This window comes from Megalobrama amblycephala, linkage group LG10, assembly GCF_018812025.1.
Source record: "Megalobrama amblycephala isolate DHTTF-2021 linkage group LG10, ASM1881202v1, whole genome shotgun sequence".
NCBI classification, from domain to species: Eukaryota; Metazoa; Chordata; class Actinopteri; order Cypriniformes; family Xenocyprididae; genus Megalobrama; species Megalobrama amblycephala.
This window is the reverse complement of record NC_063053.1, coordinates 27,788,392-27,811,143: the sequence shown is the minus strand read 5'-3', so window position 1 is coordinate 27,811,143 and position 22,752 is coordinate 27,788,392. Positions and strand designations below refer to the sequence as shown.

Genomic DNA, 22,752 nt, shown 5'->3' with positions numbered 1-22,752 from the left:
TTCAGTTGCCATACATAGTCACAGTCAATAATCTTAATATGCTAAACACAATATAATTAACTTTTTATAAGTTGCTAAACACAGAATATTCTAACTATATTTATAATACTGTTAAATTATATATATTTAATTTATCAACACTTCAATGACACAATAGGAAAGTGTCCAATCCACCCAAGTTTACACAAGATGTTGTTTTTCTTTTATTTCTTTAAAAAAAATTGTGTTTCAATGGAAACAGGCTAAATAGAAAGGAGATTAGTTGCAATCCTCAAATGTAATACAGATTTGGAATGATTACCTGATTAAGCAGTAATCAGGGAGCAGGAGATAAGGTACAGGACAGCATCAAGTCCCAGGTCAGGTGATGATCCTATCGACTACATCTCAATGTATTATCAATGTTACATTTATCAAGAGGGTGCTTCTTTTTTTCTTTTTTTTATTGTCCATTCTCCTCTGCCTTTATTCCTATTAAAGTCAAGGTAATCTGCAAGCATTGAGTAATAGATGCAATACATGGGCATGTGTAAAGTATGATATTCTTGCTCCTGTTCATGTCACTTGCACTAATAAATAAATATATCCTAATAAATATTACTAAATCAAGATGCATGCACTATTTAAGAATTTAGAAAAATGGATGGTTTATTCAAATACTTTAATTACTTTTTTTAAAATAAATATATCTTATTAGATTCAGTAACAATAAATGAAATGCAAATAGCAACTCTTTACTCTTATTGTACTCGTTCATTCGGTTCTCAGAATCGCACAGGGTCCTCGCACCAGCTGTTATTCGGGTCCACGATCACAAACTTGCCAGTCTGATCAATAACCAGAGGTTATGGATAAAGCAATTTAACGATGCTGCCCACGCTTGCTATTGTTAAAGGTACCCATGTAGCCCCATACAATCGCCTATATAACAGTGTAGTAAAGATCAAAGTTCGTAGGGAAGGAAGAGGACAGGGTCGGCTTTGACTGCTGACTGAGCTTTATTTCAGATAATAAATCACCAACAAAAAGTCCGTGCAAATGCACAACAACCAAAATAATCTCCACGTTTAAGGGCTTCACTCCAGCAACAGGTGTCTCAGCAATCCAGCGTTCTCAGTCAACAGTCCCTCTCTCTCTCACACACTCCTGCTTCTCCTGGGGTTTTATCCTGTCTCCGTGCCAATTGCTGGAATTAGAAACAGGTGTTCGTGATTTACATTTAACCCACTCACTCACCATGCGTCTCCAGGCTCTCTCTCCCGCTGCAGACTCCGCTGAACCATGCCCCCCTCGCCACAAACATCTTAGTTAAAGCTCTGACAATAATCAGGGGTACTATGAGGTAATGTCGCCCCTCGACAGTAATTTATCTGGCCCCATATAGTTAATAATATAACTATATAACAACTTAATTAAAGCAGAGGCAATGACCAGAGGTTATGACCAGTACACCTTTGTCTAGCCCCATATAGTGAATGTGATTGCATAACAACTTAGTTAAAGTCAAGCAGTTAGTCAGAAACTTAATATCTCGCCAGATGTGCCCTATGCTCCATACAATCCGAGATCTAGTATGTACTTAACCCTGGTCGTAGATTTGCGGTAACAACGGATACATCGTAATCTACTGAAGTCAATAATTTCAGAGTAAGTCAGAATAAAGCCAAATGTAACAATTTATTAGTCAGGTAAATGTATCATGCCAATTACATAATTTAAAGACGATCAATACAAAACATCAAATGCTCAGAAAAAGACTAAAAAGATGCATTCCTGACATTAGAAAAAGTGTCCTGGACACTCAGCAATGTGGGCTGATCTGATTACAGGATCGCGCCCCGAGCCTCCTGCAACATCTCTTTAAATACTTAGACCAAGACAGAAATTTATTTCAAATGGAAACATGAGTTCACAATGGGAATTTGCATTAATCAGGGTCCTAGACTGAGTAGTTTACCAGGCCATTTGCATGAAAGACCCAGTGAAGGTGGACACACCCAGTACAGAGAGCAAAATATCTCTAAAATCTTAAAACCTTTATTACCTTCTGGTTTACTTCTTTGGGAATGAGACCTTTGTATCAGTCACACTGAGACATTTCAAATGATACCAAACATGTATATTGTTGTATGTTAACTGTTCACATTAAACCATATAGATTTTGGGTGAATTTCAGGTCATCGCATGTAGAGAGAAGAGATGGGGGAAGTTGGGTAAAACTAACAAAGTCCTCTAATTTCAATTTCAATACAGTCAATGCAACATGGCACCAGTTGTGTTTGTAAGAAACAAGACAGATTGAGTCTGTGGTAGTAAATGAGGGACATAAAAGTAGCACCGGTTTCAGTTAGTTGGATGCTGGCTGGTATACGCCTTATTTTGCATCACGGAAGTAAGATGTTTTTGTTTGTTTGTTTGTTTGTTTTTGAATGTGCAAGACTTCATTAACCCCTTATTTAAGTTAAGTCAAGTCACCTTTATTTATATAGCACTTTTACAATGCAGATTGTGTCAAAGCAGCTTCACAGTGATAGAGGGAACATAATTTTGGCTGTACAGCAGCTCTAGAAGAAAATAGTGTCTATGTCCAGCTTAAGTAAGATCAGTACTGATTAATTCCGCTGCAAAAATATCATTAGTTTTTTAATTTAGTTCAGTTATCTATACAGCAGCTCTGGAGAAAACAGTGATGTCATCATCCAGCTCAGTTCAGTTCACATACAAATGTGTCAATGCAGGCAGATCAAAAACATTGTTGAATATCAAGTGTCCCCAACTGAGCAAGAGGCGACAGCGGCAAGGAGCCAAAAATCCATCAGGTTACAGAATGGACAAAAAAAAAACCTTGGGAGAAATCAAGCTCAGTTGGGGGGCCAGTTCTCCTCTGGCCAACAATGAACAGTGAACTATGATTCAGGCAGCATTACAGGTCATAAATCAGATTGGGATCGAAACAGTCAAAATATTTAATCCAGTTCCATCTGGTTGAAGATCGGATTCATCACGCTAGTATGGAAATGGTTTTGTTGGGGATCTGTGCCACTGGCTGTCGTGTCAATGAGGCCTTCACAGGGGATAGTCTAGTTTACAAAATCTAGCTGACACTTCAGGGATGTGTTCAGCCCGATCTCCTTCGGCCCGGATCTGGCTGATTACGGTAAACCTTGGGATAAACAGAGACTAATATTAGCGTAGATGCCATTCTTCTTATGATGTAATGAGTACATCGGGTGTTATAGGAAGTGTTCCCAGTTCCGGCTGACCTAATTTATGCAGGCTAACAATCCTTAATAAATGTGAAAATATAAATTGATAATGTGTTATGTGTATGCCAGGTTAAAGAGATGTGTTTTTAGTCTAGATTTAAACTGACAGAGTGTGTTTGCTTCCCGAACAATGCTAGGAAGACTGTTCCAAAGTTTAGGTGCTAAAAAGAAAAAGGATGTACCGCCTGTGGCTGATTTTGATATTCTAGGTATTATCAACTGGCCAGAATTCTGAGATCACAATAGACGTGAAGGACTATAATGCGCTAAGAGCTCGCTCAAGTACTGGGGAGCTAAACCATTTAGTGCTTTGTAACTAATTAGCAAGAGTTTAAAATCTATACCATGTTTAATAGGGAGTCAATGCAGTGTTTACAGAACCGGGCTAACTATGCTGTAGTAGAGGGTTGCATGGTTATCATTTTTTTTTATTTTATTTTTTTATCTTTAATATTGTCAATCTTGCAAGTAAAGAAGTTCATAAAATCATTACTGCTGTGTTGTTTAGAAACGTCAGAAGTTGAAGCTTTATTTCTCGTTAACTTAGCCACTGTATCAAATAAATACCTATATGGTTGTGTTTGTTTTCTTCTAAGAGATTTGAAAAATAAACAGATCTAGCTGTTTTTAAGGCCTTTATGTACAAAAATGCTTTCTTTCCACCTCTAGCTTATATGTAAATAACTGTTAAATGAATATCAAAGTGTCATAAACAGTAAAACTATTTGCCCTAAAAAATGTTGTGTTTATGATTATGATAATGAAATGATAATATATGTTAAGAATTAAGTTTGCAATGTAAAGCAGTATAACGGACTGCTTTTGTACAGGTAAAATAATTGGAAGCAAGTGACAACCGAAGCCAGACACATTTAAAGGGTTAGTTCACCCAAAAATGAAAATTCTGTTATTAATTACTCACAACTCATGTTGTTCCACATCCGTAAGACCTTCGTTCATCTTTGCAATGCAAATGAAGATATTTTTTCCAACAAGGAATTTAAAAAAAGATTTAGTGACTAAGTGATTTATTCAGTTGTTTATGGCCAGCAGAGGACCCCCAGATCTCAAGGACCCCAAGCATTTGTGTGGTGGTTAACATCACTAAATGAAAGGACTGTGGTATGTGGGTGTGCTTCTTGAGGTTGAGACTGATTTGACATATGTTATTAAAATGTATCCATGGCAAACATTATATCATAAATTTAGTTTATTATCAGGTTGTTCATTTCAACCTCATGCTGCCCTTTTAAATTGTAGATGTATAAAAATAGTTTAATATCCATATTTGTCTGATTCTTTTTCAGGGTCTCCGCTCTGGAGACACCAAACGCTGTGTTTCACAAAGGAAGGACTGTCTTCTCCACTCACCACCCTGCCTTCACAGGCTCTACAAACTGAAGCCATCAAGCTCTTTAAGGTGTGTCTTCATTCATTACACATTTGGAGGGCATAGCCCCAAAACAAGGGCAGAAACACTCTTTTTCTCTTCTTTACAGACATGTCAGCTCTTCATTAACGTGGAAATTGACACTCCAGCCATAGATTATCATGTGTCTCTTGCCCAGTGTGCTCTACAAGTGTGTCTCACCCACCCAGAGCTGCAAAATGAGATCTACTGCCAGCTTATCAAACAAACACAGAAGAGACAACCACACGGACCGCCTAAAACCCTGCAGGTAAGATGATTAAAAATCACATGCTTGTGATGTGAACGTACACCACTAGGGGGGGTGCTTGGTTTTGTTTTGTGTTTCTTGCCAATTTGTGAGTGATTTATGAGGTTACAAGAGATGACGTCAATGACTTTACATTTTCTCTAACACAGGGATGGCAGTTCCTGGCTCTGTGTGTTGGTCTTTTCCTGCCCACACATCCCATTCTTTGGTATTTGCAGGTTCATCTCAAAAGGCATGGAGATTCAAGGTAAATCAGAACAGATGTCATACCAAGCCTGAAGCACATCCTACTCAGTTGTTCAATCTCTGAATTGTTTCCAGGACAGAGGTGGGAAAGTATGCCATTTATTGCCAACGTTCCCTGGAGCGGACGCAGCAGAAAGGAGATCGGCAAGCCCGATCGTCACGTATGGAGATCCTTTCAATCTTACTCAGGAACCCTTACCACCACTCTTTGCCCTTCAGCGTGCCTGTACACTTCCTTAACAACACCTACCAGGTCCACACATATTAGCAAAAATGCTTTATGATTAAGTAACAGTTTATCAAGAAATGACCATTGATCTGTCATTATTTACTCACCCTGATGTTCTTCTAAATTTTCATGCAGCTCATTTTAATATGAGTGACCAAAAATGACAAAAACCACTATAAAAGTATTATAAAAGTGGTGCATTTTATGTCTGTATTATATTCCAAGCCATCTGAGAAATTCCTACAGAAGACTTGGAATAGAGAGCAAGAGTCATAAGGATGACATAAAACTTTTTTTTGTGCATTCTGGATCTTGATGGTCACCATGAATCACTCTGTTGTGTTTCTGTAGCTTGAATGGTAAAGCATGACTTTAACAAAAACGTTTCAGGTTCGATGTCCATGCAAAAAAGAATGCAAAATATGTAAGTTGCTTTTCAGCATCTACCAAATGCATGATGGTATAGAAAGCAGTGCCAAAAATTCTTCAAAAAGGACTCCCATGGGCAAGTTTAGTTTATTTAAATGTATATTATTTTCTAGTTTTGCTTGGCTCTAAAACATTATTACTGTTCAAAAGTTTGGGGTTGGTCTTTTTTTTTTTTTATTATTATTATTATTATGGCTGCCTTTAATCAAAAATACAGCAAAAAAAAACGTAATATTGTCAAATATTAGTACAACTTAAAATAACTATTTTCTATTTTAATATATTTTAAAATAGTTATTTTAAATTGTACTAATATTTGACAATATTACTGTTTTTTAGAAATCTTTCTAATATGCTGATTTGCTGCTCAGGAAATATTTCTTATTATCAATGTTGAAAACATTGTGCTGCTTTTTTGTGGAAACCGATTTTTGATTATTTTATTACATCTTTGCTGAGTTGTGGCCTAATGGTTAGAGAGTCTGACTTGTAACGCGAAAGTCGCAAGTTCGAGTCTCAGTACCGGTAGGCAATGTAGTTGGAGTCCACTTTCTTTACCCACAACTGAGGTGCTCTTGAGCAAGGCACCTAACCCCCAATCGCTTCCCAGGCACCACAGCAAAAATGGCTGCCCCACTGCTCTGGGTGTGTGTTCACTGCCGTGTGTGTGCACTTGGGTAGGTGAAATACAGAGCACAAATTCCAAGTATGGGACATCATACTTGGCTATTTTTAATTTCTTAGTATTACTGTTAAGTATTGTAAACCTTACTGGTCCACACCGCCAAATTATTAAATAAAAATAACCCTGAAAAACTGAAAAAGTCATCAACTCAGTGTGCTCAGACAGTTTTATATTCCACGGAACAAAAATAACAGTTTAGAACATCACGATGGTGAATAAATAATGTGTGAACTTTCATTTTTTGAAGAACTGTTTCTTTAAAAATGACATTACAAACTATAGGTATTTCACCAACTACCTGTCTAAGCCAACCATCTGTCTTTGTGTGTCAGGTTGTTGGTTTTGATGCTTCAACCACAGTGGAGGAATTTCAGAGTCGGCTGAACCAGGACACGGGCATGAGGAAAACTGGTCAGTCTGGTTTCAGCCTTTATTCTGACGACCCCACTGGCAAAGACCTTGAGCACTGTCTTCAGGCAAACCTGAAGGTCAGACTCGCATAAACTACACACTCTACTGGACAGTGACTTATTGTGCTTTATAACCATCTTTATCTTAAAACCAATGTGCTGTGTCCTCAGATCTGTGACATTATTGCAAAATGGGAGCAGGCCTCGAAGGAGCAGCACACAGGCAAATCAGAGAATGCCAGGACGGTGAAACTCACTTATAAGAACAGGTAGAGTACAGCGGCCAGATTCACGAAAATCTTAAGATAAAGATAAGATAAATTCTAAGAAGTTGTCTCAAATATAAAATAAAAAGTTCTCAGATATTTTCTTAAGAACATCTTTTTTTTTTCTTAAGAAAATGACAGGCTTTGGTGTTATTTGATTGAAAGGCGGGGATTGCTGAAGACTAGCTGAATGAAAAACACATCAAAGCCTGTCTTTTTGCACTGCCTGCAGATTCCGTAGCTATCATAAGCATGCAGACTATTTTTGTCACAACTGGCTTGACAGGAGTTAATCACTTAGCGCTGTGATTTTAATGTGACCTTTAATGTGTCAAGTTAAAATAGTTATTTTAAAAGACATTTTTTAATATGCAGTGGTCTTACTTGTGCTCTCTCTAGTGAATGCGTCTTGTATCTGTGTGTGCTGCCTCGCTAGTTCTAGCTAAAGTGAGCACATCATGTATACGCATTCACTCTAATGATCACTGTTTTAATGATCGATTTTTGTCACTTGTCCACATTCCTGGTGTTAGTATGTATTATATACAGTGGGTACAGAAAGTATTCAGACCCCCTTAAATTTTTCACTCTTTGTTATATTGCAGCCATTTGCTAAAATCATTTAAGTTCTTTTTTTTTTTCCTCATTAATGTACACACAGCACCCCATATTGACAGAAAAACACAGAATTGCTGACAAAGAAAAACTGAAATATCACATGGTCCTAAGTATTCAGACCCTTTGCTCAGTATTTAGTAGAAGCACCCTTTTGATCTAATACAGCCATGAGTCTTTTTGGGAAAGATGCAACAAGTTTTTCACACCTGGATTTGGGGATCCTCTGGCATTCCTCCTTGCAGATCCTCTCCAGTTCTGTCAGGTTGGATGGTAAACGTTGGTGGACAGCCATTTTTAGGTCTCTCCAGAGAGGCTCAATTGGTTTTAAGTCAGGGCTCTGGCTGGGCCATTCAAGAACAGTCACGGAGTTGTTGTGAAGCCACTCCTTCGTTATTTTAGCTGTGTGCTTAGGGTCATTGTCTTGTTGGAAGGTAAACCTTCGGCCCAGTCTGAGGTCCTGAGCACTTCAGAGAAGGTTTTCGTCCAGGATATCCCTGTACTTGGCCGCATTCATCTTTCTCTCGATTGCAACCAGTCGTCCTGTCCCTGCAGCTGAGAAACACCCCCACAGCATGATGCTGCCACCACCATGCTTCACTGTTGGGACTGTATTGGACAGGTGATGATGAGTAGTGCCTGGTTTTCTCCACACATACCGCTTAGAATTAAGGCCAAAAAGTTCTATCTTGGTCTCATCAGACCAGAGAATCTTTTTTCTCACCATCTTGGAGTCCTTCAGGTATTTTTTAGCAAACTCCATGCGGGCTTTCATGTGTCTTGCACTGAGGAGAGGCTTCCGTCGGGCCACTCTGCCATAAAGCCCTGACTGGTGGAGGGCTGCAGTGATGGTTGACTTTCTACAACTTTCTCCCATCTCCTGACTGCATCTCTGGAGCTCAGCCACAGTGATCTTTGGGTTCTTCTTTACCTCTCTCACCAAGGCTCTTCTCCCCCGATAGCTCAGTTTGGCCGGACAGCCAGCTCTAGGAAGGGTTCTGATCATCCCAATCATCTTCCATTTAAGGATTATGGATGCCACTGTGCTCTTAGGAACCTTAAGTGCAGCAGAATTTTTTTTGTAACCTTGGCCAGATCTGTGCCTTGCCACAATTCTGTCTCTGAGCTCTTCAGGCAGTTCCTTTGACCTCATGATTCTCATTTGCTCTGACATGCACTGTGAGCTGTAAGGTCTTATATAGACAGGTGTATGGCTTTCCTAATCAAGTCCAATCAGTATAATCAAACACAGCTGGACTCAAATGAAGGTGTAGAACCATCTCAAGGATGATCAGAAGAAATGGACAGCACCTGAGTTAAATATATGAGTGTCACAGCAAAGGGTCTGAATACTTAGGACCATGTGATATTTCAGTTTTTCTTTTTTTAATAAATCTGCAAAAATGTCAACAATTCTGTGTTTTTCTGTCAATATGGGGTGCTGTGTGTACATTAATGAGGAAAAAAATGTACTTAAATGATTTTAGCAAATGGCTGCAATATAACAAAGAGTGACAAATTTAAGGGGGTCTGAAAACTTTCCGTACCTACTGTATGTATTGTAGCTTGTGTTATGTTGTAAATCTTAATCTTTGTAACAACCCAATAAATTATTTAAATATCTTATCTTTGGGGATTTAAGACAGGTTGGAGGTTATCGTTGCAGTTTCAGTGCAGCTTCAAAGGGATCTACACGATCTCAGCTGAGGAAAAAGGGTCTTGTCTAGTGAAAGATCGGTCATTTTCTAAAAAAAAAATTTTTAAAAAGCATATACTTTTTAACCACAAATGCTCATCTTGCACTAGCTCTGCAACGTAATCACGTTGGAATGTTCTTGTGAACTAATCCTTTAAGAAGTTATTTGCGATTAATTTTTAGAACATTCTTTTCAGGAATATGAATACTTCTTAAATGTTGTCTTAGGAAAAAAGTTAAGAACATTCTTAAGAAAAGTTTTTGGGAATACAAAATATTCTTATCTTTTTTCTTAAGTTAGAAAATATGAAGAAAATAGCAGTTAAGAAGAATTTTATTCTTAACAATGTTTTGTGAATCCGGCCCCAGATTCTTAAACAGAACATCAGCAACAAGCCTACTGTACATCCAACAAGCTGCAATTTGTGTCTGTTCCCTGTAGGTTGTACTTTTCCCAGCAGATGAGAGGAGAGACAGAGAGGGAGCGGTTGCTTCTGGCATACCAAACAAATGAGGAAATTACAGCGGGTCACTTCCCTGTCAACAAAGAGCTTGCTTTAGAAATGGCCGCCCTGCTTGCTCAGGTACACAATGCTGCTCCTATTATGTTACTGGATAAATCTTACAAACCTGTCAAGAACATGTTCAAGTGATATTTCACTCCACTTTGTCACTGAATTAAACAGCCCACTACATCTCTTCAACCACACGCCCTCTCTCCAAAACCAAGCCTCAAATGGCACGTCAGCCAACCCGCAAAAAATGACTCTCAGGCACACAGTGGATCTGATTGGCTAGTTTTCTGGTTTGCTAAAATTGTGGAGTGATCATATATCAAATAAATGACTTTTACGAACTGGTTCTTTTAATGAATTGTTCAAAAAGACTCAGATCAGTCAGTCACAAATCAGGTCCCTCACAATTACTAAAATAATCATTAATAGAACTGTTTTGGAACCAGAATCTGTAAATTCTGGATAATTTCGATCCCATTCTTATATAAAATAAATCACTTAAAGCACCTCTAAAGACAATTAGCTCAGTTTTGGCTTCCATTCATTTTATATATTTATATTGTAACATTATTTTCATGTCAGTTAATCAAAACCGATTTTCATTTCCACAATGCAAAATAAATCATTGTCATTACTATAACATGACAAAAAATGTATTAATTAAATTTATAGTATTTATGGTAACATTTTATAATAAGGTCTCATTTGCTAACATTAGTTAATGTATTAACTAACATGAACTAACAATGAGCAATACATTTGTTAAGGTATTTATTAATCTTTGTTAATGTTAGTTAATAAAAAGACAGCTGTTAGTTCACAGTGCATTAACTAATGTTAACAAGATTTGAATAATGTATTAGCAAATGTTGAAATTAACATTAAATAAGATTAATAAATGCTGTACTGTTAAGTATTGTTAATTCATAGTTCATGTTAATTAAAGTAGTTAACTAATGAAAACTTATTGTAAAGTGTTGCCATGTTTATACATGTAGTATTGTTTAATACAATAGTATTTGTTTTACTGCTTTAAATCCATGCTCATTTAAGTAAATAATCATTGTATTACAGTAATTTGTCAATGGAGATTTGGCAAATTACTAATGGCAGTTACTAAAAAAATGTCTGAAAACATTGCTGTAATGAGAATTTGGAGAGAAAATGTCCTTAATTTTCAATTTCACAATTTTCATTTTCACACAATCCAAAAAAATCTTAATGTTCCTAAAATAGGCTTTGTTTTCTTTTAAGTACACATAATGGGTTTTGTGTCATGCAGGTGGAATTTGGGGACTTTGAGCGACCATTTTCTAGTCAAGGTGGTTCAGGAGCTGCACAGACTAAGTCTAACCAGACCCTCAAACAGGTTCTAGAGCGTTTCTACCCAAAGCATTACAGACACACCTGCACTGAGGAACAAATGAGGTATTTACTCTTCCAGTGAAACAAACTCAAATATGAACACAAAGAATTTGATTGGCTTACAAACTGAAATGCATACATTCTCAGGCAGTTGTTGCAGAAACTCTCTACCAGATGGGCATCCCTGAGGGGTCGCAGTTCATCAGAGTGCATACGAATCTACCTGACAGTGGCTCGGAAGTGGTCATTTTTTGGAGCCAAGCTATTCGAAGCTGAGGTGAGTTAAAGCCTGTTCACACCAAGTAACATAACTATAAAGATAACGATAAAGATATACAGTAGTTCTAAAAATAATAGTTCCAAATATAAAAGAATAGCAGAGTTCACAATCAGTTTGCCAATCAGATTCCATCCTGCTTTAAAGAGATCGAGTATTTAAAGCATCAGACGACAAAACTGCAGCATGCGTTTATAATAAACAGAACAATATTATTTAATTATAGTTATCTTTATAGTTAATGATCTTGGTGTGAACTGGCCTTTAGTCTCCTAAGACTAAAGGTGATGCGTACAATTTTTTCAGTATTTAAAAATTCAAAAAATGCTGTGGCATTGTTTCTTAATCTTACTCTTCCTGTAGCCTGTGACTTCATCTCCACAGAAGAATGTGCATGTTTGGCTGGCAGGACATGAAGATGGAGTCAGCATATTGGAGTTCAACTCTATAGTAAGCGAACATTCTCTTCAGAGCTGTAGCAATCTTACATGTTATATATAAAACAATTCATATTGTTAGTGAATGGCTAAGATGAGTTTTCACCTTGTGTTTTCTAGAGAGTCCTTGCATCTTACCCTTATAAAAGCATTGTGACATTTGGAGCATGTGGTCAGGACTTTATGCTGGTAGTAGCTCTGAGTTCTGGCACCAACACATCCAAAGATAAGTCTACAGAGAAGCATCTGTTTGCTATGACCCCATCTAAGGTAGGTATTATGCTTTAAAATGAATATTTTTGGTTTTGTTTTTTTTAAAAAAGGTTGTTTTGGAAATGACAATTGTGGGACAGTTGTAATTTGTGTTTGTGTTTGTGTTTGTTTTTGTTTTTATATATATATATATAAAATAAACATAAAATTATAAATGAATAAATCATTTTAAAATGGACAAATGAGTAGACATTTAAAAATGTGCAATTCTTGTTGAATGTTTGATTATTCATGTTAAATGTAAAAACGTTAAATAAAATAGAACAATAAATTAATAAATAGTAGGCCTACAGTGCCTTGAAAGTTTGTGAATCCCTAGCAGAATCTGTGAAAATGTGAAAAATGTTGACAAAATAAGAGAGATCATACAAAATGCATGTTATTTTTTATTTAGTACTGTCCTGATTACGATATTTTACATAAAAGATGTTTACATATAATTCACAAGACAAAAAAATAGCTGAATTTATTAAAATGACCCCGTTCAAAAGTATGTGAACCATTGATTCCTCATACTGTGTGTCATTACCTGGATGATCTACGGCTGTTCTTTTTGTTTTGTGATGGTTGTTCATGAGTCTCTTGTTTGTCCTGAGCAGTTAAACTGAGCTCTGTTCTTCAGAAAAATCCTCCATGTCCTGCAAATTCTTCAGTTTTCCAGCATATTTTGCATATTTGAACCCTTTCCAGCAGTGACTGTATGATTTTGAGATCCATCTTTTCACACTGAGGACAACTGAGGGACTCAAACACAACTATTAAAAAAGGTTCAAACATTCATTGATGCTCCAGAAGGAAACACGATGCATTAACGATGCCGGGGGGTGAAAACTTTTTTAATTTGAAGATCAAGGTAAATTGTACTTAATTTGTCTTCTGGGAATATGAAAGTATCTTCTGTTGGTTCCGAAGGGCAGTACTAAATGAAAAACAATGATATTTAAACAAAATAAGAAAAATTGTGGCATCTTCATCCTGTTCAAAAGTTTTCACCCCCCAGCTCTTAATGCATCGTGTTTCCTTCATCATACAGTCATTGTTAGAAAGGGTACAAATACGCAGAAGATGCTGGAAAATCAAAGATTCTGCAGGACCTGGAGCATTTTTCTGAAGAACAGAGCTCAGTTTAACTGCTCAGAACAAACAAGGGACTCATGAACAACCATCACAAAACAAAAAAAACACCCGTTGATCATCCAGGTAACCACACACAGTATTAAGAATAAATGGTTCACAAACTTTTGAACAGGGTCATTTTAATAAATTCAGCTATTTTTTTTTTTCTTGTAAATTATATGTAAACATCTTCTATGTAAAATATCTTATTCAGGACAGTACTAAATAAAAAATAACATGCATTTTGTATGATCTCTCTTATTTTGTTAAAATTTTTCACAGATTCTGCAAGTGGTTCACAAACTTTTCCTTGCAACTGTATATTAAAAATAAATATATATATGAGACTGTTTATTCACTTGTTTTTTTTTTTCTTTATCCATTTGAAAATATAGTTAAAATACTGTATGCTAATTATAAACTCGTAGGGGCAGCAAATCAACTTGCGACTCTCTCCCAAGTCACTCAAAGTTGGGCTGTCATTGGACAGGAAAAACGACCATAGGCTATTCGGTCATTAAAGCCATAATGTTTTTTATTACGCATTTAGGAGAGCATTGCAAGAAGCTGCCTACATGCTTTCAAATTAACTGATTCATTGAAAATATTTAAAAATATAAGTGGTTCATAAGTCAATACCTTTTTTAATGGCTTGTCAACTTTCCATTCCCTGCTGCGTGATTCTAGTCGGTGCTAGATTCTAGCCCAGTGGATTGTTGTCAAATTCACATTTTTGTGCATGTGAATACTGATTCTTGTCAGCGCTGGATATAGCCACCACTGGATTCTAGTCAGCGCTTGAGCACTGGTCTTTGACTGGAAAAATAATAGTCATTGCAAAAGAAACGATACATAGCTTACTGTGTTACTCTGTCACATTAAACTGGCAGATTTTAGAATGTTGTAGGCAATTCTTTTGCAAGTAATTACAAGTTTAATCTTGTCTTGCCTGGATCTTTAGTGTAAACACGTGATCACCCCCCCCAAGAACCCCGTTGTTCTCTGAACGCTCCCATTGAGAAACACTACGTGCAGTTGAAGAAACATGCGGAAATGTATATATTCTCTCTTACAAAGGGAGAGCACACACACACACACCAAAGTACACAGAAACACTGGCTGATAAATACTTATGTTTGCCATTCATGAACATTATATGATGACATCTAACATCTCATCGAAAATTTCTATAGAATTGAAATGCCGCAACAGCAAACATACATGAACATTTTACAAAGTGTGTCCCACAGCATTTCTCTGCTTCCTTTGTTTTTTTAGGTTCGAGACCTGACGCTTCTCATAGCCAACTACATTAACTGCACACAACAACAAAAAGTTGCAGTGCACCACCTGTCAGCCCCAGCCCTGCTTCTGGCCCTGTCTGGAGAGATGAAGAACAAGGAATCAAGGAGCAAGTCTCCTCCAGCTGCCTGCAGACCCAGCAAGGCACCGACCCTCCTTTAATATATCACTGGTGGATCATGTCATATGTCTCGGTCCACTCCCTTCGTTAGTAAGTTGTAAGCTAGTGCCAAAACCACCTTTACAATGTACTGATTTACATCGAAGGGAATATGGAAATTAAATAAGAGACATTTCCTTTAATCATCTAATATTTAATTAATCTGTTGGAGAGCTTAGGGTGACATGGTTCACAATAGTCCTCAACATAAAAATGGGTGAGATCTCATGAACATGTCCAAGTCATGTTTCACTCCAAAATAACAAAAAAATAAATAGTAATTTGCATGTAAAAATTAAGCCTAACATTATTTTTATGACATTTTGCCCCAGATTTTCATTAACATTTTTTCCTGATATTGTATTTTTGAGATTTTTGTGTAATTCATATTACTCTCAATGGTAATTATGTTCTCATTACTATATAAGCTATTTAAAACAAGATAATTTAAACTGTTTATGTATAGTGTTGTTTTTTTTAAATCCAATCCGATCTTGAATCAGTAATGCAACTTTGCGTGGAAATGTACATAATTTTCATGAAAAAAAAAGAAGCAAATAATCTTTTTACCCCCTTGTGCAAAATTTAAAAATGACTTTGGGATGAAATATGGCCAGAACTGTTCTTTGACTCTTAAGTTTCATGAGATTCACCTAAGTGGACTTTTGTCATGCTAACATGGTATTCTAATACTTCTACATCTGTGTATAAAATTCTGTGTGAAAAGACCATTTTTTACTTTTCAGGCTCTAGCAACAATCTTATTTCAAAGGAATATATAAACCCAAAACACTAACTAAACACATTTCCTTACACGCAAAAGGTATATGTAGGTATGATATGTTGACTTGCTGGAGTTTACTCAAATGAAACTGGAAGTAAATTTTGATTGCAGAATGAGTAATACTACAGTTATGTATCCTGCCACTCTGAATCTCGCCACATTTTTGCATGTTTAAACTTGCAGTGAGAGAATGTAAGGATTACGATACAACAGGAAGTGTATTAAGACAAAAGACGTGTTGTTTTTTGGTGAAGGAAGCCAGCATAAAGTCATAGGATAGGTGCAGTATTTTAGAGAGTATGTACCGTTTACTGAACAAGGGGCGTGAGATTCATAAAGAGATTCAATGCAGGAAACACAAACTGGAAGGTTCCTAAAAATACCATAAAGCCAAAGAAAATTATATATATATAGCCGAATAAATATAAATAAATATAAGCCAAAGCATTTCATCATTGAACAAGGGACACTTTGATAGATAATGTCATGGTAAATTGTATTTATTTATTTCTAAAGTGTATTTTCTTTAAATATGATCTATTATGCTATTTTAAATAAATGTTCTTACTCAAAAACTAAAATTGGATCTGTTTTTAAAATAGAAATTCATCATGTTATATTAAAACACTACCATTCAAAAGTTTGGGGTCAGTATCGAATGAAAGAAGTCTCTGCTCTGCCACATTTATTTGATCAAAGTAAACAGTAAAAACAGTAATAATGTGTAATATTACAATTTAAAATGAATATTTGATTTATTTTATAAAATATATTTTAAAAAGCAATTCATTCCTGTGATTGCAAACTGAATTTTCAGCATCATTACTCCAGTCTTCAGTCACATGATCCTTCAGAAATCATTCTAATATGCTGATTTGGTGCTTAAGATACATTTCTTATTATTTTCAATGCTAAAACAGTTGTGCTTCTTTTTTTTTTGTTGAAACCATTACACATTTTTTCAGGATTCTTTAATGAATAGAAAGTTTAAAAGAAAAGCTTTTATTTGTGACATGTCTTTACTGTCACTTTTGATCAATATAATGTGTTCTTTCTGTATAAATGTATTAAATTCTTAAAAAAAAAAAAAATCTTACCGACCCTAAACATGAATGGTAGCGTTCCTACTGTATATAATGCATATACTGCTCAGGAATACAAGTCAGCTACAGTTCTTGACAGTAATCTAAAATGATTTTTGTACAGGACATGAATGATTGTTTAGCTTCTCTTCATCAGTATTCTGGTTATAAAAACTTGCTTTGTATAATTCCAAATGTTTGTTTCTGTTTGTTGCCACACTTCCTGCTATTTCCCAAACCAGTGGAATTAAAAAACAGGTATTTCTTCCATGTCACATCTTCCCACTTGGTGGCTGTTTTTCTTTGTGCTTTGTCCTACTGGCAGACTCCCTCACTTCATTACACAGAATCAAATCAATATTTTTTTTAATTACTTTGGTATGTTACCTGGAACAATTCGCCCTTTGATTCAGTGTAAACAAACAAGTTTTGTCATCATCTACCCTTTTATTGGTATCTGTGTTCCCCAGCCATGACTCATATTATTCTTACAGCAGGAATGCCGAGTCAAATGTCACCTAGTATGCTAATGAAGATAAACACCTGATACTTGAAAACTATTTAAGATGGTAACTTACATACTCTAAAGCCAATGATGTAACAAAATTGTATTGCTTATAACTAAATTGTGTGCCTTTTAAGTATCGTCGATAATATAAACCGAAACGCAGGTGAGGAGTGAACCATCCTCACAAAAATGTCCCTCCCTACTGTGACCCACACTCATCTGACAGGCTTTGTTATTTAATCCCTCCTTTTCTGCCATGGAAACACAGACTGTCTATATGTGACTCCCAACTCAGGTGTGAGCACGGTTGGGGGAGGGTAAAATGTGATCCACCTAAACCTGTCTAAACTAGTCTGAGAAACAAATGCTTGAAGCTCTTCTGGGAAAAAATACTAGGGGACTAGAATTGAAAACAAGGGAATGCCAGATTTCTTTAAAAAAAAAAAGAAAAGTTCAAATTCATTTCTGAATTTCTTTGGACTTTTGCCACTTGTCATGCTGCAACCTCTTTCTTTGGCAAGGTGTTTGCTATTCTTGTACATATTTGTAACGTGCCATTTTTAACTAAGCAAGTTTGGGAAAGCTTTTCATTAGTAATACACTGGTCATTCATTAATGTGCCTGTTAAAGCCTGACAGACTCTTCAAAGCAGAATTTGAGTAAACACTGCTTCCTGGTTCGTGAGAGGAGGTTTTGTCCTTTGTTAGTCAGACATTTGCATAAGTCATACCACAATGATATAGGAACTTTTTGTGGCTGAAACTTGAGCAACAGGTCTGACCAGTATTTCAAAAAGCTCAATGCACAGTTCTCTCATGGGTTTAATTATTAGTCCTTCTCTGCAATTGAATGGTCAGCAGCTTTGGGTTAATAAACAGCCCCTTTGTTCTAAATTCTGAAAGAAAATAACCCTTGTACAAACGCAAATGTAAGGGGTCTACAATTAGACACTTCAGGCCAGATTTAAAACCCCTTATAGTAAGAGCAGGCACTGCTAGTTGTAATATATTTGCTTCCACTACCATCTTCTAGCTACTTTTAACTGTTCAAAAGTTCTTTATGCTACTTGATATTGCAAACTGGTATTTGGCATTTGTACTTATAAAACACTGGTTCTACCATTCACAGCACTGTTCTTTTAGTGACTTAATAGCCTATGCATAAGGAAGTCTCGCAGTCACAGAGCACAAAATGGATACCCTTCCCAAATTAAACGCCGCAACGTAAAGTGTTCTCTAGAACCAGCCCTATTAAACAAGTTGCCATGACTTAAAGATTTGAGTAAGATTTACTTTTGTGATCAATCTCATGTGACAAATGGGTGCAGCTCAGCTTGCCCTGGGCTGAAAAGTACTATCAAATCATGTGGTCACCAAGAGAGAAAAAAAAAAAAAAAAAAAAAAAAATTGTGGTAGAACAGTCTTTACCGATACATATTTAAAGAGTTTTGATTTACTACATTTACATTGTCATATGGCAGATAAAAGGAATATGGTAGGTTTAAGGATAAGCAAGCATGACATTTAACACATTTTATTAAAAACTTAAGTCACAAACTGTACAATGTTAAAAATTTGATCCAATTGAAAAGGAGCCCTCATTAAATAGCAAAACGTAACAGTGACACTTAAAAGCAACTGTACTCAGCATGTAACAGACAATTTCCCCAATATGAAAGGATCACATGCAGTGTACACAACAGGTCTATGCATCAGCATGGGGCACGTCCCAGAGTCAGATTCAAGTACATGGGACATCATTAATAGCTTTAAGACATGGTCTCCATCTCTCTGCCCTGCAAGAAGAGAAGGAAACATGTTAAACAGAAGCTTGCTTCCTTTAGGGAAATACCACAGTTTGGATAATGAAGTAAATAACTAACCTGTGCTTTACTGTACTGGGCCTTCTGTCGCCGTGCAAGGAAGAACTGAAACAAGAGGAACAGTTAGATGACAAGTACATACTTTGGGGGGGGGGGGGATTTTTTTTTTTTTTTAAAAAACACATACCAGAACAAGAAGTCCAGCAAGCACAATCAAGCTGACCACCACAATGACAGCAATGATGCCACCAGTCAGCTTCTGCATGGTGAAGGTGGGTGCCGTTTCATCTACATAGTACACCAGGATAGTCTCCATTGACACATTTCCCCCAGCAACAGGGACCTCAAATAGTTGTTTATCATTGAGAAACAAGGGCAGAACTTTGACCTACGGAAGACAGACGAATTTCATACTAGTTACAAAAAAAACCAGGAATTAAAAATAAGAGAAATCATGAGGAGTCTTACATCCTTCTCCATGTAATAACTCATGCGGGACAGGTCAGGACCACTGGTTTTCTTCTGCTTTACGACATCCACAACAATGAGGCGGCCATCTTTGTCATACTGGGGGGGGGGGGGGAGAGATTTGTTAACTTCTGTATCACAAGCAGCCAAGTTGAGTGGCAGCATAACAGCAAATGTCTTACCTCAACCTTGTCCACAAAACTCGGGTCCAACATGTAACGGTCCTGCATAGCTTTCTGAAACCCACTGCAAAAATAAAGCAATAAATTAACAAAAGACATAAAAGCAGAGCTTTATATTCCACACGGTCTAGCAAAACCCTAAAAACCCATTGTAACATACGCCTTCAATTTGTCACCATCAAGAGGTACAGCTGTTGCTTTATGCTTCAATTCCAGGCGAACCCAACTGGTGGACGAGAGAGAGAAAGAAAAAAAAAAGCATTGTCAGACCATCAAGTTTTGCTTCCTTCCACAAATAATACAATACAGACCACACCTCATACTGGGTGTGTCAGAAGAGTGTCCTGGTAACATGCTTTGCTAATACAAGTGCACTCACTAGGTCTCCACAGGCTCACACTTGATGTTCTTGTCTCCCTTGTCACTTCTACGTACACCAGCACTGTTGACACACCAGCAGACATCAGTGTTGTTACACTGGATAGCCTTGAACTTCCCATCATTCTCACACTCTGGGTCATAGATGCCATCATTGTCCACAAAGGCGGTCTCTACTGGCTTCCCACCAATTGATCTTGTGCTCAGGTTTTTCTTGGCACGATACATTTCCGCTTTCATGAGATAGCATTTGGGAATCACTGTGGGGAGGGAGAATTAAAAAAAAAAAAAAACAGCCTAATGAGAAATGATGATTAAAACCTTCTGGTTTGTCTCAGCTAGGCAAGTTGGTGCTCAGCCAGGTGAAGCTTCCAAAACCCATCAAAAAGCAGCCTGGGAAACTAGTTAAGTCAGCAAACCAGGCTAGGGTTTTTTTGTTTGTTTTTGGATTTTTTTAAATACAGCCCAGGTTAGACACTTTAGTAGGGACATCAAAAAAAATATACAGTTCATCAAAACCAATTTAAGAGTATAAAGAAACTCACACTTAGTACAATCAATCTGCTGCTGTACTGCATCAGCTAACTGAAGGGTGCACTGACATGGGTTTCCGTCACATTTCGCCCATTTCATAGTCTTACATTGATCACCTGTTGGATTAAAATATTTCGTGACAATGAATAAAAAAAGAAAAACATAGTACACAGTTTGTTTAAACAAACTTTTTGGTAGATAGGAAAATTTAAAATGTATAACCCGAAACGAGTAGAGTTTGCCCCTCCCCCCATACTGAACCACACCCAGGATCTTTGTTTTGTTTGCCTTCCAACTATCAAGTTGTTAACAAGGACTAAACAATTTGTAATAATTTAATCCCATTCATTCATTCATTCATTCATTCATTTTCTGGTGTACGTTTTAAAGCCTTTTAAATATAAAACAAAATTACTTACATTGTGAAGCGACCACATCCACGAATACCACAACAAATAAGGCGATTAAAACCTTCATCGTGGTTAAGAACTGAAAAACAGAAACAAACAGTATCGGCGTTATAAGTCACTCCGTACGAGGTACTGATGCGTAGACCTATGTTAATATACAGAATGCGCAATTTAACTAGTCTTTCACCACTAAAACGCCGAGGTTCTCTTACCAAAAAAAGCTCCGATAAGCTTGAAAAAAAACCCGAGCAAAATCCAACCAAGTGAGTTAATCCGCTTTCTGTAGACTCTTGAGCTTAATAAATAGATCCAGTAGATATCCTCTCTCTACCCCGCCAAACGACTGTTCTAAACGCGCAACAGGTGGCAAATTATGTATACCTGTTTGAGTGAAGACGTCAGGTGTAAGTGGGCGGAATTAACTCTAAACAGACTCACCTTTTTTCCGCCCATGACCATATTTGGCCACTTGACGCATCGAGAGTGAACGCAAAACTTCCTTTCTCCATTTTGGAAATGTAAAGCACCAACAAAGATTTTCGGTTGAAACTCAACACATGCAAACTCTGATACCTATCAGGTGAAACTGCAGCATTGCTGCAAGGTGTAGCCCATATGACAAAGACTACCGAAGTGAAACAAACACAAGGTGACTAACACACTTGCTCTTACAGACGTAAAGCAAAGCAAGTTAATTTATATAATTTAAAATAGGCTCCTATTGAGCCTACATTTCATACACAATTGTGATTCATCATAATTAAGAGGGAAAGAGAGAAATATAAACATGTAGTAACATTGAGTTTTAAAATCATTTAAGAACATAAAATGAATGTTTAATTTAAAAAAAAAAAAAAAACGGATTTGAATGAATAAAAATACTGTCACCAAATATTAAAAATAACCTAAATGTGTAGGAGAAAGTGGGGAGTATAACACAATCAGTTTAATTAATTAGAATTTAATTAAATAAGTTAGAATTATTAGTCTGGTGAAATCATTACCATACATGACCATTATTACTGTTTTGAGGTTTATATAGGCTATATATAGGCCTATATATATATATATATATATATATATATATATATATATATATAAAATATCATGCCTGACCAGACAAGGAGGGCTATGACCTACAAAGACAAATGAGACAATGTACAGTATAGACAGTTTTGACAGTTGTCAAAGTGACTAACATGCTCTCACACAGTTAATGTTTTTAGAACTGTTAGGATGTTTATTTTTTCAAATTATTATTATTATTATTATTATTAGTCAATTTTACAATTTTACTATTTTGAATGATAATGTTTACTGTATTGTTTATCATTTTAATTAAAATGTTTAAAATTACAATGAGGTAGGGTGTTGGTGAAATGGAATGGCACAATAATTATTTTTCCCCCTTTTTTAAAAAAAATAATAAATATTTTTTTTTTTTTAAATAATAAAGTACACACTGAATTGCCATAATCAGTTATTGTAGCATTTAAAACACCTTTTCTTTTTTCTTTTTTTTCTTCTTTTTTTTGATTAATGTGTCATGCCAATTATTGACAGGAATGACAATCACATTAACGATCAGTATTGGGACATTCAGTGTTACAGGTAAAGT

General features: G+C 36.4%; 2 protein-coding genes and 1 long non-coding RNA gene across 3 annotated transcripts in view; 1 reads left to right on the top strand and 2 right to left on the bottom strand.

The window, feature by feature from the left end:
* plekhh2 (pleckstrin homology domain containing, family H (with MyTH4 domain) member 2) overlaps positions 1-15,578 on the top strand; it is a 54,005-nt gene extending 38,427 nt beyond the window's left edge. Inside the window, 12 exon segments of the mRNA XM_048205624.1 lie at positions 4,574-4,686; positions 4,766-4,945; positions 5,095-5,192; positions 5,267-5,444; positions 6,867-7,022; positions 7,116-7,213; positions 9,964-10,105; positions 11,319-11,464; positions 11,549-11,678; positions 12,042-12,128; positions 12,236-12,385; positions 14,783-15,578. Of these exon segments, the coding sequence (XP_048061581.1) occupies positions 4,574-4,686; positions 4,766-4,945; positions 5,095-5,192; positions 5,267-5,444; positions 6,867-7,022; positions 7,116-7,213; positions 9,964-10,105; positions 11,319-11,464; positions 11,549-11,678; positions 12,042-12,128; positions 12,236-12,385; positions 14,783-14,968 (1,664 nt within the window). The 3' untranslated portion in view covers positions 14,969-15,578.
* On the bottom strand, positions 980-14,471 carry LOC125277269. The gene is made up of 2 exons (XR_007186869.1): positions 14,144-14,471; positions 980-1,186 (listed from the first exon to the last, which is right to left on the bottom strand). It is a non-coding gene; the product is annotated as an uncharacterized LOC125277269 (long non-coding RNA).
* A 3,279-nt stretch (positions 15,579-18,857) lies between the features above and the next one.
* On the bottom strand, positions 18,858-21,506 carry epcam (epithelial cell adhesion molecule). The gene is made up of 10 exons (XM_048205620.1): positions 21,347-21,506; positions 21,144-21,213; positions 20,736-20,840; positions 20,192-20,450; positions 19,973-20,038; positions 19,813-19,876; positions 19,631-19,729; positions 19,350-19,550; positions 19,223-19,267; positions 18,858-19,135 (listed from the first exon to the last, which is right to left on the bottom strand). Exons 2-10 carry the CDS (start codon positions 21,199-21,201, stop codon positions 19,109-19,111), a joined length of 924 nt encoding a protein of 307 aa, XP_048061577.1. The 5' UTR covers positions 21,202-21,213; positions 21,347-21,506; the 3' UTR covers positions 18,858-19,108.
* Between the last annotated feature and the right edge of the window lie 1,246 nt (positions 21,507-22,752).